This window comes from Anser anser (assembly GCF_964211835.1).
Source record: "Anser anser genome assembly, contig: SUPER_W_unloc_3, whole genome shotgun sequence".
Taxonomy (NCBI): domain Eukaryota; kingdom Metazoa; phylum Chordata; class Aves; order Anseriformes; family Anatidae; genus Anser; species Anser anser.
In genome coordinates this window covers 98,696-116,076 of record NW_028154229.1, presented here as the reverse complement: position 1 = coordinate 116,076, position 17,381 = coordinate 98,696, and the positions used below count along the sequence as shown (strand labels likewise).

Here is a 17,381-nt window from a genome sequence, read left to right as displayed (position 1 = left end):
AAGCCAAGCCATGCTATGATTCTATGATCGGAGCAACCGTTCTGTGGAGCTCGTTTCCCAGCCGTGCAGGGCCCGGCTTCCCTCCGCGGAGCCGCCCAGCCCGTTTTCGGGCGCCCACTTCCTCCCTCCCGGTCGGATCCCTCCGCGCCCCGAGGGCACGCGACCTCCCTGAGCGCCGATAAGCACCGGGTCGACGGGAGCGGAGCCGCCGAGAGGGCGGGGACAAGGGAAGAGGGCAGGCGAGGCAGCCAATCGAGGCGCGGGAGCGGTCGGCGGCGATCTGTCGGCCCAATGAGCGCCGCGGAGGGCCGGGCCGAGTGCGGGAAGGGAGGGGGCGTTGTACCGAGCGGGCGCCGTCATGGCCGACGGGATCGTTAGGGCGCAGGCCGCCTGGCCCGGCGGCGGCGCTGCCGCTGCAGCCGCTTTCGGAGAGGTCGCCTGCAAGGGCAAGGAGGTCCCCGCCAACGTTCTCCGTGAGGATGAGCGGTCGTGGGCGAGGAGGTAGCCGCGGCGTCGTCGTGCGAGTCTTCTCTTTCCTTCCTTCCCTCGGCCGCTCGCAGGCCCTCTGAAACGAGGGCCCGTCGCGGGTCCCGGGAGTGCGGCAGGGCGGGTGGTGGCCTTGCTGCGGGAGGGAGGGACGGACGGACGGACGGTCGGACGGTCGGTCGGTCGGTCGGGGTCTCTCCGGCTCGTGGCGCTCTCTACTGCAGCGCCTCTAAAACCCCGCGCTTCTTCGGTGCGCGTCCCGCCTGCCCCCGGGGTGCCACGGCGCGTACTGGGTCGCCGGCGCAGTCGGTCTCCTTGGGGGTTCGGACTGCCTGCGTATAGGCAGCGAGCATCGCAGTAGTGACCGTAATCAGTCATTTCTGCGTAGCAGAAACGCAGGTCTTGATGCGCCTCGTGACAGCGTTCTAGAGACGCCCCGGCTCGGCCGTGCTAGGCTTTGGTTATGGCACCACCCCCACCGCGCACGCGAGCGCACGCTCTCTCCAAAGTGGCTTGTGAAAGGGAAGAATTGCAGCTTTTCCTAGCTTTCTTAAACATCTAGAAGCCAGTCAATCCCGCAGGCTGCTGGTCCTCACTTGAGGCAGGGGGGGAACTTAGAACTGCTTTTGGAGTGTAGTTGGCTATAGCGAATGGTCTTGAATTTGCTTAGCTCGCTGTACCGAAGGCCTGTTTCACAGTTGAGCGATGTTATAGGGGGGAGAAGTGTGAGGAAGGCTCGTAATTCTCGATTGTCGCGCAGTGAAAGGCGATGGTGAGTAAGAAGTGCAAAGCATCTGTGGAATCGAGTCTTATCGGCGCTGTTTCAGTCGCATCTAAAATAAATAAAACTGCCGGAAGTCGCTAATCTGAAGTACTCGGCTGTCTCGTTGCCCCCGTCACCTTGCGTGCTGGATCCTGCTTCTGGTGCCGTATGCAGTTTCGGTCTGCTGGTGATTTGGGGAGTTCCCTCGCAATTAGTTGCGAGTCGATGGTTTCCTACAGATCGGTGGTATTCGTGTTTCGCAGGTGATACCTTGGCCTCGGTCTGGAGGTGTCTGACGTAGAGCCGGCCGTAACGGGCTAACTTGGAATGTTCTTTCCCCTGAGTACGTGGCGTTATCGAGGACGGAGAGTTTATACAGCCTCAGCCGGATTACTCCGGGTTCTTTGAAGATGCCTTCCTACCTCTGGCCGAGGCAATATTTGGACATAACTGAAGGACAGTTAGCAATTGTTTGCCGCTTGTGTGTTTTGCGTGTAGAAGGTAGAGAACTTTGCCTATTCAAAGATCGCTTAAGAAGAATCGCTGTTTTGTCGTGCGCGTTTGGGGTACCTGATAATCTGCTTCGGTAGGACGAGTTCGGTGGGGCATAGTGATTTGCTTAAGCTGTTGCCTTTCTCTGAAGCTGACTGCGTTGTAACTGTTTACTCTTCCTCCAGCGCCTTGCGTTCCGTGATAGTTCGCCTCAGGCTCCAGTGTTTTTTCCTAGTCCTTCCTGAGAAGGCAGTTGTCCGGTTATGTGAAGCAGAAGATTCTGGCGGACCCGTGAGTACTGTGGGAGCTTTCTTTTCGCTAGGCTGGCTGTACCTGTAACTAGTTTGTAACTTCCTAGACTCTTTCCCGTCCCCTCTTTTCCTCTGGATGTTGCGGAGGGGCGCACAGTAGGCTATTTTGGGTTTTCCGATGCTGTAGTCTTTTGCCTCTAGCTTGTAATGGAGTTGAGCTTTTTGACTAAGAGCGGCGATATAAAGCGATGCTGGTCTCCGGCTACGCGCTTGTAGTGCAAAAAGCAGTGTTGTTCCGAAGTACGGTCTGATGCCCGTTTTCACGGTTTCCAGACAGCGGCGGTGGTACTTTGACTATGCAGAAGAGGGCTTGGGGTTTGGGCAGGTCAGAGGCGAGGAAAGGGAAAGCTGGTTGAGCGGCGCTGGGTGTTTGTTTCGCTGTTAGCTATGCAAGTCAAGTTCCAAGGCTTTGTGAGGCCACGCAAAAGAAAAGGCACCGTGAAGCTTTTATTTTCCGCCAGAGCGGCTTACGTTGCCCGAAGCTATGACGGGGGCTTTAACCCCCGAGACAAATTTAGCTTCTGTGACTGTTTTGTAGTCTGTTCCCGTCTAGAGGGTAATTCAAAGAGCAGCGGTTGAATCGTGAAGGATTAGCTAACCGTGTTCTGTGGATGGTTCTCCGCTCGCGTTCGTTCTGTGCGTCGTGGCACGTTATGTTAGGTAACGTTATTTCCTTTTTCCAGCTTCTTGGGCGTGTAATGGTTGTTGGCAAGAAGCGTGCTGCTAACCTGGACCTGACCAATGGATTCCGGATGGCTGTGAATGCCCACCCTCGGGCCCTTCGGGCTGTCGTGTACATCTACGTATTCTGGGTGGCGGTCAGTTGGGCCGGCCTCCTGGCTAAGGTTTTTGCACCGCAGGCGTCACTGCACGCGTACGGGTCGCCGCCGAGTAGGTTTCATATGTTGCCCGTCAATCTAGCCCCTGTTGATGTATGATTTTTTTTTTTTTTTTTTTCCTGGACGGCTGTCTATGGAGGGTAATAAAGAGCTTTGAGCAGCACTTGCACAATAAAGATGGAGCATGGGGATATGACCTCTGTCTTGTGTGTCTTGCCGATGGAAATAGTTCTGCAAGTTAAAAGAATGTTTCGGTCTGTTGACAGTGTCGTGTAGATGGTGGTTTGCCCAGTCATTTGAAACGCGAAGATAGAAGCGCTCGGCGGTCCTGTGGGTCTCCATCTCCCTAAGACGATCTAGGATGTGCTGTGTGTTTGAGGCCTTGCTATCTTCCCCCTGCTCCCAAATAAAAGGGCGTGCTTTTATTGCGAAACAGCCGCATCGAGGACTGGCAGATGTAGAACCAGAGAAGAATAAGGTTGGAAGAAAGCTTCCAGGCATCGTCTGTTGTCTGCCCCTGTCCCGAGGAGGCAGAATAAACTCTACCCGGTGTGATTTCTGACAGGTGCTTGTCAGCCTGTTCTTGACTACCGTAGGAGTTTTGCTACCGCTTTCATTTCAGTCGTGGGTTTCGCAACTTCGAGAAGTAATTTCTCCCACAGACGCTTTTCAAAGCGTAGAAGGCTCTGGGATGCTTGAGTCGGCTTCTGAACGTTCAAGACTCGGCTGCCGTTCCCTTTATTTTTTTGTATGTATTTTTAGAGTCTTCTTTTTTTCTAAACGAAGTCCGTTGTTCAGGAACTAGAAGAAGGATTAGCTAAAGGCACCATAAGGCGTTTAAATGCGATCACCTCTCGTGCTTTGTTAGACCTCTGGCTTTGCTGTGCTCCTTGTTTAATTGCGGTTACGTTCAAGGCTTACTGGAGCGTGGGAGCGTTAAAATGCTATTAAATATTTTTAGTGTTTGAAACTTGCTAATGAAATGATTTTTGTGACTCCGTTCCTCACAAAGAAACTCGATTCCTTAGCAGGAGGAATGATCTTTGTTACTGGATCTGTTTGCGGGGTTAACGATTGCAGCTGTGAATGACTAAAGTCTTTTGAAGAAGCTGAATGATAAAAACCAAACCGAAACAAGAAACAGCCCTTGTTCTACTCGAAGTAATATAGAATTTGCCGTTTGCGGGGTCAGATGAAAATAGTTGTGGAAGTCAACTACTTGGGGGGGGGGAGGGGAGGGGAAGGGAAGGGAGGGGAGGGGTGGGGTGGGTGGAGGTGGAGATGCTGTTGCCCTTTCAGGGAAAGCTTCTTAAATTGGCACTTGATCAACTGTTCTGTTTCTGTATTTGTCCTTGGTCTCTTTCATTGGTCTGTTTTGTTGACGTAGAAGAGCCCATGGAACTGCTCAAAGAAACCTGTGCAAATGGACCTTGAGTAAGTATTTACGTGTTCAACTGTTCCCCAGTCGGTCTAGCTAATGCTATCAGCGCTTGTAGTCTTTCACAAAAGGTGTTTAATTCCTGAGAAAGTAGAGGAGGAAGACGATTGGTAATCTCTTTGCTTAATAGGCACTGTTAGACAACCGTAGAAGGCGAAGAAATTTGCCCCCGAGGCACCAATTTGACCCTTCCTTTAGCCTGTACGCTTTCAAAGAGCATATCATAGAACCATAGAATGGCCTGGGTTGAAAAGCACCTTAAAGATCATCTAGTTTCAACCCCCCTGCTCTGGGCAGCGTTGCCAACCGCTAGAGCAGGCTGCCCAGAGCCGCGTCCAGCCTGGCCTTGAATGCCTCCAGGGATGGGGCATCCAGAACCTCTCTGGGCAACCCGTTCCAGTGCCTCACCACCCTGTGAGTGAAAAACTTTCTCCTAATATCTAAGCTAAATCTCCCCTGTCTTAGTTTAAAACCATTCCCCCTTGTCCTATCGCTATCAACACGTGTATTTTTACTCCTGTATATACGGATTCGTAGGGGTTGGAAGGGACCTCAAGAGATCGTCGGGTCCAACCCCCCTGCCAGAGCAGGTTCCCTAGAGCAGGCTGCCCAGGTAGGCGTCCAGACGGGCCTTGAATATCTCCGGAGAAGGAGACTCCACAACCTCCCCGGGCAGCCTGTTCCAGCGCTCCGTCACCCTCACCGTGAAGAAGTTCTTTCGCATGTTGGTGCGGAACTTCCTGTGCTCCAGTTTTTGGCCGTTGCCCCTTGTCCTATCCCCACAAACCACTGAAAAGAGGGTGGCCAAGTCCCACTGTCTCCCACACTTAAGATATTTGTAATCATTGATAAGATCCCCTCTCAGTCTTCTCTTCTCAAGGCTGAACAGGCCCAGGTCTCTCAGTCTTTGCTCATAGGGGAGATGCTCCAGGCCCCGTATCATCTTTGTTGCCCTCCGCTGGACTCTTTCCAGGAGACCCCTGTCTCTCTTTGTACTGGGGAGCCCAGAACCGGACACGGTACTACCAGGCGAGGCCTGCCCAGGGCAGAGTAGAGGGGGAGGATCACCTCCCTTGACCTGCTGGCCACGCTCCTTTTAACGCACGCCAGGATCCCATTGGCCTTCTTGGCCACCAGGGCACGCCGCTGGCTCATGGTCAACCTGTCGTCCACCAGGACCCCCGGGTCCTTCTCCGCAGCGCTCCTCTCCAGCAGGTCATCCCCCAGCCTGTACTGATACACGCGGTTGTTCCTTCCCAGGTGCAGGACTCTACGCTTGCTCTTGTTAAACTTCATTTGGCTTCTTCCTGCCCAGCTCTCCAGCCCGCCCAGGTCTCGCTGAATGGCAGCACAGCCTTCTGGCGTGTCGGCCACTCCTCCCAGCTTTGTATCATCGGCGTACTTGCTGAGGCTGGACACTATTCCCTCGTCAAGGTCGGCGATGAAGATGTTGAACAAGACCGGACCCAGCACCGACCCCTGGGGAACACCGCTAGTCACAGGGCTGCAGCCGGACTCTGCGCCGCCGATCACCACCCTCTGAGCTCGGCCGGTCAGCCAGGTCTCAACCCACCTTACCGTCCACTCGTCTATCCCACGCTTTCTCAGCTTTGCTAGCAGGACGTCGTGGGAGACAGTATCGGAAGCCTTGCTAAAGTCAAGGTAGATGACATCCACTGCTCTCCCTCCATCAACGCAGCTGGTGATGCCATCATAGAAGGCAACGAGGTCGGTCGAGCACGATTTCCCCTTGGTGAATCCATGCTGACTACTCCTCATAACCTCCTTCTCTTCCAATGGCTTGGAGATGGCATCCAGAACAAGCTGTTCCAACACCTTTCCAGCTGTTCCAACACCTTTCCAGGGACGGAGGTGAGACTGACCTTTCCAAGAGCTCCACATCCTTCTTGTGCTGGGGGCCCCAGGCCTGCACGCAGTATTCCAGGTGGGGTCTCCCAAGAGCAGGGTAGAGGGGGATAATCACCTCCCTCTCCCTGCTGGCCACCCCTTTGTTAATGCAGCCCAGGACACAGTTGGCCTTCCGGGCTGCAAGCGCGCGCTGCTGGCTCGTGTCCAGCTTCTCGTCCATCAGGACCCCCAAGTCCTTCTCCGCAGGGCTGCTCTCAAGTTCTTCTTCTCCCAGTCTATAGAAATACCTGGGATTGCCCCAGCCCAAGGTCAACGCCTTGCACTTGGCCTTGTTGAACCTCATTAGGTTCTCATGGGCCCACTTCTCCGGCCTGTCCAGGTCCCTCCGGACGGCATCCCTTCCCTCTGTTGTATCGACTGCACCGCTCAGCTTGGTGTCATCTGCAAACTTGCTCGATTCCGTCGTCTGTGTCATTGCTAAAGATGTTGAAGAGCACCGGTCCCGAGGCCGACCCCTGAGGGACACCGCTTGTGACCGGCCTCCACCCAGACATAGAGCCGTTGACCACAACCCTTTGGCTGCGACCAGCCAACCAATTCTTTATCCGCCCAGCAGTCCATCCTTCAAATCCATACCTCTCCAATTTAGAGAGAAGAATGTGGTGAGGGACCGTATCAAAGGCTTTGCTCAGTCCAGGTGGCATATCCTATCCCAGGAGTGGTTTCAGCCGTAAACAACAAACAGTTACGAGGAGAGGTGTAGCTCTGTAAATATTTTTGTTGCCTTGGGTGAATTGGTGTCTGGTCGCACTGAGTGGCCCGCGTGGTAGCTGGGAGATGGCCGACGGGGAGGACTGAGATGTTAAAGCTGCCTGTGGTTGCCTGCCCCCAGCCCCAGCCCCAGCCCCGTCCCCGTGTGCCATCCCGATGGCAGTAGCGGCTGGAACCTCAAACTAAAGCGAGCGTATTCTGATGTCGTTACCCTCCAAGCCTGTCAGAGAGGCAGAAGCGCTGTGGCCTACTCAGGCAGGAACCGCGCGTGTGGGGACGGCCACGTCCCTGCCGCCGTGTCGGGCCAGTTTGAGCTCCGCTCTCCCTGGGGCTGCTGCAGGGCACCGCGGACCACGCTTGGGCAGCCTTGGGGGGCACTGCCTATTTTTCCAGAAGCCTCCTCCCCAGCTGAGCACAAACCCAGTTGTGATGTGCCAGGGCTGAGCACAGGCTTTGTATTCCTCCCCGCCACCCCGTGCGCGGGAGGTGCAGCTTTCCCCCTTAGAAACACCAGCAGTTGAAGTGGGGCTCTCAGGGAAGGTTGTGGAGCAACTTCTGAAAAGGTAAGGCCTGCCCTGGCAAAAGCGGGGATCTGCCTGCGGGGAGCAGCGCCCAAAAGCCACCAGCGTGTTTGGGGTGGAGCTGATAGGGTCATAAATAATAGTTGGGGCTACGAGCGCGAGGTCCCGCATTTGGTCCGGGGCAATCCTAAGCACGAATCCAGGCTGGGCGGAGAATGGATGGAGAGCAGCTCTGAGGAGAAGGGCCTGGGGGCGTTGGTTGATGAGAAGCTCGTCAACCGGAGCCGGCAATGCAATGGACGCTTGCAGCCCGGAAAGCCACCCGTATCCTGGGCCGCATCAAAAGGAGGGCGGCCGGCAAGTCGAGGGAGGTGATTCTCCCTCTCTGCTGCTGTGCTCTTGTGAGGCCCCACCTAGAGTAAGTACTGTGTTCAGCTCTGGGGCCCCCAGCACAAGAAGGACGGGGACGTACTAGAACGCGTCCAGAGGAGGGCCACGAAGATGACCAGGGGGCTGGGGCACCTCTCCCAGGAAGGCAGGCTGAGGGAGTTGGGGTGGTTCAGCCTGGAGAGAGAAGAGAAGGCTCCGGGGAGACCTTGGAGGGGCCTTCCAGTACCCAAAGGGGGGGCCCTACAGGAAAGCTGGGGAGGGACTCTTTGTCAGGGAGAGGAGCGATAGGGCAAGGAGTAATGGTTTTAAACTCAAAGAGGGTAGACTTAGACTGGATAGTTGGAAGAGATTCTTTCCTGAGAGGGGGGTGAGGCACTGGAACGGGTTGCCAGGAGAAGTGGCGGATGCCCCGTCCCTGGAAGTGTTTAAGGCCAGGTTGGATGGGGCTTTGAGCAACGTGGTCTAGTGGAAGGTGTCCCTGCCCAGGGCGGGGGGGTTGGAATTAGGTGATCTTTAAGTAAGGTCCCTGCCAAGCCAAGCCATGCTATGATTCTATGATCGGAGCAACCGTTCTGTGGAGCTCGTTTCCCAGCCGTGCAGGGCCCGGCTTCCCTCCGCGGAGCCGCCCAGCCCGTTTTCGGGCGCCCACTTCCTCCCTCCCGGTCGGATCCCTCCGCGCCCCGAGGGCACGCGACCTCCCTGAGCGCCGATAAGCACCGGGTCGACGGGAGCGGAGCCGCCGAGAGGGCGGGGACAAGGGAAGAGGGCAGGCGAGGCAGCCAATCGAGGCGCGGGAGCGGTCGGCGGCGATCTGTCGGCCCAATGAGCGCCGCGGAGGGCCGGGCCGAGTGCGGGAAGGGAGGGGGCGTTGTACCGAGCGGGCGCCGTCATGGCCGACGGGATCGTTAGGGCGCAGGCCGCCTGGCCCGGCGGCGGCGCTGCCGCTGCAGCCGCTTTCGGAGAGGTCGCCTGCAAGGGCAAGGAGGTCCCCGCCAACGTTCTCCGTGAGGATGAGCGGTCGTGGGCGAGGAGGTAGCCGCGGCGTCGTCGTGCGAGTCTTCTCTTTCCTTCCTTCCCTCGGCCGCTCGCAGGCCCTCTGAAACGAGGGCCCGTCGCGGGTCCCGGGAGTGCGGCAGGGCGGGTGGTGGCCTTGCTGCGGGAGGGAGGGACGGACGGACGGTCGGTCGGTCGGTCGGGGTCTCTCCGGCTCGTGGCGCTCTCTACTGCAGCGCCTCTAAAACCCCGCGCTTCTTCGGTGCGCGTCCCGCCTGCCCCCGGGGTGCCACGGCGCGTACTGGGTCGCCGGCGCAGTCGGTCTCCTTGGGGGTTCGGACTGCCTGCGTATAGGCAGCGAGCATCGCAGTAGTGACCGTAATCAGTCATTTCTGCGTAGCAGAAACGCAGGTCTTGATGCGCCTCGTGACAGCGTTCTAGAGACGCCCCGGCTCGGCCGTGCTAGGCTTTGGTTATGGCACCACCCCCACCGCGCACGCGAGCGCACGCTCTCTCCAAAGTGGCTTGTGAAAGGGAAGAATTGCAGCTTTTCCTAGCTTTCTTAAACATCTAGAAGCCAGTCAATCCCGCAGGCTGCTGGTCCTCACTTGAGGCAGGGGGGGAACTTAGAACTGCTTTTGGAGTGTAGTTGGCTATAGCGAATGGTCTTGAATTTGCTTAGCTCGCTGTACCGAAGGCCTGTTTCACAGTTGAGCGATGTTATAGGGGGGAGAAGTGTGAGGAAGGCTCGTAATTCTCGATTGTCGCGCAGTGAAAGGCGATGGTGAGTAAGAAGTGCAAAGCATCTGTGGAATCGAGTCTTATCGGCGCTGTTTCAGTCGCATCTAAAATAAATAAAACTGCCGGAAGTCGCTAATCTGAAGTACTCGGCTGTCTCGTTGCCCCCGTCACCTTGCGTGCTGGATCCTGCTTCTGGTGCCGTATGCAGTTTCGGTCTGCTGGTGATTTGGGGAGTTCCCTCGCAATTAGTTGCGAGTCGATGGTTTCCTACAGATCGGTGGTATTCGTGTTTCGCAGGTGATACCTTGGCCTCGGTCTGGAGGTGTCTGACGTAGAGCCGGCCGTAACGGGCTAACTTGGAATGTTCTTTCCCCTGAGTACGTGGCGTTATCGAGGACGGAGAGTTTATACAGCCTCAGCCGGATTACTCCGGGTTCTTTGAAGATGCCTTCCTACCTCTGGCCGAGGCAATATTTGGACATAACTGAAGGACAGTTAGCAATTGTTTGCCGCTTGTGTGTTTTGCGTGTAGAAGGTAGAGAACTTTGCCTATTCAAAGATCGCTTAAGAAGAATCGCTGTTTTGTCGTGCGCGTTTGGGGTACCTGATAATCTGCTTCGGTAGGACGAGTTCGGTGGGGCATAGTGATTTGCTTAAGCTGTTGCCTTTCTCTGAAGCTGACTGCGTTGTAACTGTTTACTCTTCCTCCAGCGCCTTGCGTTCCGTGATAGTTCGCCTCAGGCTCCAGTGTTTTTTCCTAGTCCTTCCTGAGAAGGCAGTTGTCCGGTTATGTGAAGCAGAAGATTCTGGCGGACCCGTGAGTACTGTGGGAGCTTTCTTTTCGCTAGGCTGGCTGTACCTGTAACTAGTTTGTAACTTCCTAGACTCTTTCCCGTCCCCTCTTTTCCTCTGGATGTTGCGGAGGGGCGCACAGTAGGCTATTTTGGGTTTTCCGATGCTGTAGTCTTTTGCCTCTAGCTTGTAATGGAGTTGAGCTTTTTGACTAAGAGCGGCGATATAAAGCGATGCTGGTCTCCGGCTACGCGCTTGTAGTGCAAAAAGCAGTGTTGTTCCGAAGTACGGTCTGATGCCCGTTTTCACGGTTTCCAGACAGCGGCGGTGGTACTTTGACTATGCAGAAGAGGGCTTGGGGTTTGGGCAGGTGTTGTGGTTTAACCCGGCTGGCAGCTAAACACCACACAGCCGTTCGCTCACCCTCCCCCCTCCCTCTCTGGGATGGGGGAGAGAAACGGGAAAGTGAAGCCTGTGAGTTGAGATAAAGACAGTTTATTAAGACAGGAAAATAATAATAACAATAATAATAATAATAGTGATAATGGTAATAGTATTAACAATAATAATGTGTAAGAAAACAAGTGATGCACAATGCAATTGCTCACCACCCGCTGACCGATGCCCAGCCTATTCCCGAGCAGCCGGCCCCCCACCCCGGCCAGCCACCCCTATATATTGTTTAGCATGACGTCAGATGGTATGGAATACCCCTTTGGCCAGTTTGGGTCAGCTGTCCTGGGTCTGTCCCCTCCCAGCTCCTGCTGCACCCCCAGCCTGCTCGCTGGCAGGACAGAGCAAGAAGCCGAAAAGTCCTTGGCCTGGTGTAAACACTGCTCTGCAACAATTAAAACATCAGCATGTTATCAGCGCTCTTCTCATCCTAATCCAAAACATAGCACCCTACCAGCTACTATGAGCTACTTAACTCTGTCCTGACTGGAACCAGGACAGATATCCACCCCTTATTCCATACCATTTATGTCATGCTCAGGTTACACTCTGTCCAATACATTCTAATTAATCACCATTTTCATCTATGATATATAGCAATCATGGTAGTGATGACATACATTATTATATAATAATTAACATACTACAATTCAACTCATGGGCTATTCTCACCCAGTATCAAATCCCCTTGAGGTACACACCGGACCTCCCCATTCTTTTGCATTACCCACCAAGTGCATCCAGGTCCCTGAGCAAAAGCAATTCCACGAATGGGTTTGCCTTTTCCTGAGGCAGGAGTAGCCCAGACTGTTTTACCCAGCATGTTTCTTACGTGCACTACAGGAACTTTATCCCCTTCTACAGTGCGTAACAGGTTTGATTGGGCAGGTCCAGCTCGGTTGGCAGATCCCCTGGTATTGACTAACCAGGTGGCCTTTGCCAAATGTGTATCCCAATTTTTGAATGTCCCAGCACCCATTGCTTTCAGTGTAGTCTTCAACAGTCCATTGTATCGTTCAACTTTTCCAGAGGCTGGTGCATGATAGGGGATGTGATACACCCACTCAATACCATGTTCTTTGGCCCAAGTGTCTATAAGGTTGTTTCGGAAATGAGTCCCGTTGTCTGACTCAATTCTCTCTGGGGTGCCATGTCGCCATAAGACTTGCTTTTCAAGGCCCAAGATAGTGTTCCGGGCGGTGGCATGGGGCACAGGATATGTTTCCAGCCATCCGGTGGTTGCTTCCACCATTGTAAGTACGTGGCGCTTGCCGTTGCGGGTTTGAGGGAGTGTGATGTAATCAATCTGCCAGGCCTCTCCATATTTATATTTCAGCCATCGTCCTCCATACCAAAGAGGTTTTGACCGTTTGGCTTGCTTGATTGCAGCACATGTTTCACAGTCATGAATAACCTGTGCTATAGTGTCCATGGTCAGGTCCACCCCTCGATCACGAGCCCATCTGTATGTTGCATCTCTACCTTGATGGCCTGAGGTGTCATGGGCCCATCGGGCTATAAATAATTCACCTTTATGTTGCCAGTCCAGGTCCACCTGAGCCACTTCAATCTTAGCAGCCTGATCCACCTGCTGGTTGTTTTGGTGTTCTTCAGTAGCCCGATTCTTGGGCACATGAGCATCTACATGGCGTACCTTTACAACCAGGTTCTCTACCCGGGCAGCAATATCTTGCCACAATGCCGCAGCCCAGATGGGCTTGCCCCTGCGCTGCCAGTTGTTCTGCTTCCATTGCTGTAACCACCCCCACAGGGCATTTGCTACCATCCATGAATCAGTATAGAGATAGAGAACTGGCCACTTTTCTCGTTCAGCAATATCTAAAGCCAGCTGAATGGCTTTTACTTCTGCAAACTGACTCGATTCACCTTCTCCCTCAGCAGCTTCTGCAACTCGTCGTGTAGGACTCCATACAGCAGCTTTCCATCTCCGATGCTTTCCCACAATACGACAGGACCCGTCAGTGAACAAGGCATATTTCTTCTCATTTTCTGGTAGCTTGTTGTACAGGGGGGCTTCTTCAGCACGAACCACCTCCTCCTCTAGTGATATCCCAAAGTATTTGCCTTCTGGCCAGTCCATAATCACCTCCAAGATTCCTGGGCGACTGGGGTTTCCTATTCGAGCCCGCTGAGTAATCAGTGCAACCCACTTGCTCCATGTAGCATCAGTTGCATGATGCGTAGAGGGGACCCTTCCTTTGAACATCCAGCCTAGTACCGGCAGTCGGGGTGCCAGGAGGAGCTGCGCTTCAGTACCGACCACTTCCGAAGCAGATCGAACTCCTTCATATGCTGCCAATATCTCCTTTTCAGTTGGAGTATAGCGGGCTTCAGATCCTCTGTATCCCCGACTCCAAAACCCCAGGGGTCGACCTCGAGTTTCCCCAGGTTCTTTCTGCCAGAGGCTCCAGGTGGGACCATTCTCTCCGGCTGCGGTGTAGAGCACATTCTTTACATCTGGTCCTGTTCGGACTGGCCCGAGGGCTACTGCATGAACTATTTCCTGCTTAATTTGTTCAAAGGCTTGTCGTTGCTCAGGGCCCCATTCAAAAGCATTCTTCTTACGGGTTACTTGGTAGAGCGGGTTTACAATCAGACTGTAATTTGGAATATGCATTCTCCAAAACCCCACGACACCTAGGAAAGTTTGTGTTTCTTTTTTGCTAGTTGGTGGAGACATAGCTGTTATTTTGTTGATCACATCCATTGGGATTTGACGGCGTCCATCTTGCCATTTTATTCCTAAAAACTGGATCTCTCGTGCAGGTCCTTTAACTTTATTCTGTTTTATGGCAAAACCAGCCTTCAGAAGGATTTGGACTATTTTCTTCCCTTTCTCGAAAACTTCTTCTGCAGTGTCACCCCACACAATGATGTCATCGATGTACTGCAGGTGTTCAGGAGCTTCCCCCTGCTCCAGCGCAGACTGGATCAGTCCATGGCAAATGGTAGGGCTGTGTTTCCACCCCTGGGGCAGCCGATTCCAAGTATATTGGACTCCCCTCCAAGTGAAAGCAAACTGTGGCCTGCACTGTGCTGCTAGAGGGATGGAGAAAAATGCATTAGCGATATCAATTGTGGCATACCACTTGGCTGCCTTTGATTCCAGTTCATACTGGAGTTCTAGCATGTCCGGCACTGGAGCACTCAGTGGTGGCGTGACTTCGTTCAGGCCACGATAGTCCACTGTTAGTCTCCACAAAATCTGAAGCGCATTCAGGAGACATAACAACAAGAGCAGGCTGGTCTGAGTATCCCAGGGATATTCAACATCTCGGAGAACCACCGTAACTAACTCGGGGGATAAGAGGGTGGTGGTGAAGGAGAAAGGGAGAGTGAACAGGTAGGGAAACATGTCTTCCCCTGTCCCCTTCACAGATTGGCTCCCTAACGAAAACAGGCAATAGGTGTAATTGCTAATAGTTTCCGAGATATGGGTTCCAAAGTATAGAGTCGATGTCAGTGCTGAGTACAAATACCAGGTTAAAGTCATGACCAGATATCTCATCATTTCATAAGCCATTGCTACACCGCACAGTACCATAACAATCTTAAACCAGGGCCCGGAAAGGATAAACAGTGCAACAGGGAGCACATACAGAAAGTAACGCACCATAAAACTCAATTTGGAATACAGGTACAGCAGACTGGAGATTAAGGCAATCAACATCGTGACTAGCAACTATTAAGCAGGTCCAATACTTATACCAATTTTAGTTTAACACACTCTGGTCAGATTTGTCGATATCTCAACCCTTCGGGCCCCACGTTGGGCGCCAAAAAGACTGTTGTGGTTTAACCCGGCTGGCAGCTAAACACCACACAGCCGTTCGCTCACCCTCCCCCCTCCCTCTCTGGGATGGGGGAGAGAAACGGGAAAGTGAAGCCTGTGAGTTGAGATAAAGACAGTTTATTAAGACAGGAAAATAATAATAACAATAATAATAATAATAGTGATAATGGTAATAGTATTAACAATAATAATGTGTAAGAAAACAAGTGATGCACAATGCAATTGCTCACCACCCGCTGACCGATGCCCAGCCTATTCCCGAGCAGCCGGCCCCCCACCCCGGCCAGCCACCCCTATATATTGTTTAGCATGACGTCAGATGGTATGGAATACCCCTTTGGCCAGTTTGGGTCAGCTGTCCTGGGTCTGTCCCCTCCCAGCTCCTGCTGCACCCCCAGCCTGCTCGCTGGCAGGACAGAGCAAGAAGCTGAAAAGTCCTTGGCCTGGTGTAAACACTGCTCTGCAACAATTAAAACATCAGCATGTTATCAGCGCTCTTCTCATCCTAATCCAAAACATAGCACCCTACCAGCTACTATGAGCTACTTAACTCTGTCCTGACTGGAATCAGGACAGCAGGTCAGAGGCGAGGAAAGGGAAAGCTGGTTGAGCGGCGCTGGGTGTTTGTTTCGCTGTTAGCTATGCAAGTCAAGTTCCAAGGCTTTGTGAGGCCACGCAAAAGAAAAGGCACCGTGAAGCTTTTATTTTCCGCCAGAGCGGCTTACGTTGCCCGAAGCTATGACGGGGGCTTTAACCCCCGAGACAAATTTAGCTTCTGTGACTGTTTTGTAGTCTGTTCCCGTCTAGAGGGTAATTCAAAGAGCAGCGGTTGAATCGTGAAGGATTAGCTAACCGTGTTCTGTGGATGGTTCTCCGCTCGCGTTCGTTCTGTGCGTCGTGGCACGTTATGTTAGGTAACGTTATTTCCTTTTTCCAGCTTCTTGGGCGTGTAATGGTTGTTGGCAAGAAGTGTGCTGCTAACCTGGACCTGACCAATGGATTCCGGATGGCTGTGAATGCCCACCCTCGGGCCCTTCGGGCTGTCGTGTACATCTACGTATTCTGGGTGGCGGTCAGTTGGGCCGGCCTCCTGGCTAAGGTTTTTGCACCGCAGGCGTCACTGCACGCGTACGGGTCGCCGCCGAGTAGGTTTCATATGTTGCCCGTCAATCTAGCCCCTGTTGATGTATGATTTTTTTTTTTTTTTTTTTTCCTGGACGGCTGTCTATGGAGGGTAATAAAGAGCTTTGAGCAGCACTTGCACAATAAAGATGGAGCATGGGGATATGACCTCTGTCTTGTGTGTCTTGCCGATGGAAATAGTTCTGCAAGTTAAAAGAATGTTTCGGTCTGTTGACAGTGTCGTGTAGATGGTGGTTTGCCCAGTCATTTGAAACGCGAAGATAGAAGCGCTCGGCGGTCCTGTGGGTCTCCATCTCCCTAAGACGATCTAGGATGTGCTGTGTGTTTGAGGCCTTGCTATCTTCCCCCTGCTCCCAAATAAAAGGGCGTGCTTTTATTGCGAAACAGCCGCATCGAGGACTGGCAGATGTAGAACCAGAGAAGAATAAGGTTGGAAGAAAGCTTCCAGGCATCGTCTGTTGTCTGCCCCTGTCCCGAGGAGGCAGAATAAACTCTACCCGGTGTGATTTCTGACAGGTGCTTGTCAGCCTGTTCTTGACTACCGTAGGAGTTTTGCTACCGCTTTCTTTTCAGTCGTGGGTTTCGCAACTTCGAGAAGTAATTTCTCCCACAGACGCTTTTCAAAGCGTAGAAGGCTCTGGGATGCTTGAGTCGGCTTCTGAACGTTCAAGACTCGGCTGCCGTTCCCTTTATTTTTTTGTATGTATTTTTAGAGTCTTCTTTTTTTCTAAACGAAGTCCGTTGTTCAGGAACTAGAAGAAGGATTAGCTAAAGGCACCATAAGGCGTTTAAATGCGATCACCTCTCGTGCTTTGTTAGACCTCTGGCTTTGCTGTGCTCCTTGTTTAATTGCGGTTACGTTCAAGGCTTACTGGAGCGTGGGAGCGTTAAAATGCTATTAAATATTTTTAGTGTTTGAAACTTGCTAATGAAATGATTTTTGTGACTCCGTTCCTCACAAAGAAACTCGATTCCTTAGCAGGAGGAATGATCTTTGTTACTGGATCTGTTTGCGGGGTTAACGATTGCAGCTGTGAATGACTAAAGTCTTTTGAAGAAGCTGAATGATAAAAACCAAACCGAAACAAGAAACAGCCCTTGTTCTACTCGAAGTAATATAGAATTTGCCGTTTGCGGGGTCAGATGAAAATAGTTGTGGAAGTCAACTACTTGGGGGGGGGGAGGGGAGGGGAAGGGAAGGGAGGGGAGGGGAGGGGTGGGTGGAGGTGGAGATGCTGTTGCCCTTTCAGGGAAAGCTTCTTAAATTGGCACTTGATCAACTGTTCTGTTTCTGTATTTGTCCTTGGTCTCTTTCATTGGTCTGTTTTGTTGACGTAGAAGATGGAACTGCTCAAAGAAACCTGTGCAAATGGACCTTGAGTAAGTATTTACGTGTTCAACTGTTCCCCAGTCGGTCTAGCTAATGCTATCAGCGCTTGTAGTCTTTCACAAAAGGTGTTTAATTCCTGAGAAAGTAGAGGAGGAAGACGATTGGTAATCTCTTTGCTTAATAGGCACTGTTAGACAACCGTAGAAGGCGAAGAAATTTGCCCCCGAGGCACCAA

At 52.9% G+C, this 17,381-nt stretch overlaps 2 protein-coding genes and 1 long non-coding RNA gene across 3 annotated transcripts; all 3 read left to right on the top strand.

Annotated features, from left to right (window-relative positions):
- The first annotated feature begins 317 nt into the window (after positions 1 to 317).
- On the top strand, positions 318 to 3,865 carry LOC310888903 (adenosine 5'-monophosphoramidase HINT1-like). Its single transcript, XM_083852545.1, has 3 exons — positions 318 to 501; positions 1,927 to 2,032; positions 2,736 to 3,865. Exons 1-3 carry the CDS (start codon positions 359 to 361, stop codon positions 2,988 to 2,990), a joined length of 504 nt encoding a protein of 167 aa, XP_083708671.1. The 5' UTR covers positions 318 to 358; the 3' UTR covers positions 2,991 to 3,865.
- Positions 3,866 to 4,136: 271 nt separating this feature from the next.
- LOC310888922 lies at positions 4,137 to 6,992 on the top strand. Its single transcript, XR_014576260.1, has 2 exons — positions 4,137 to 4,325; positions 5,590 to 6,992. It is a non-coding gene; the product is annotated as an uncharacterized lncRNA (long non-coding RNA).
- A 1,737-nt stretch (positions 6,993 to 8,729) lies between these two features.
- On the top strand, positions 8,730 to 16,741 carry LOC310888913 (adenosine 5'-monophosphoramidase HINT1-like). The gene is made up of 3 exons (XM_083852554.1): positions 8,730 to 8,912; positions 10,326 to 10,431; positions 15,611 to 16,741. The coding sequence occupies exons 1-3, from the start codon at positions 8,770 to 8,772 to the stop codon at positions 15,863 to 15,865; spliced, it is 504 nt and encodes a 167-aa protein (XP_083708680.1). The 5' UTR covers positions 8,730 to 8,769; the 3' UTR covers positions 15,866 to 16,741.
- Positions 16,742 to 17,381: the final 640 nt, after the last annotated feature.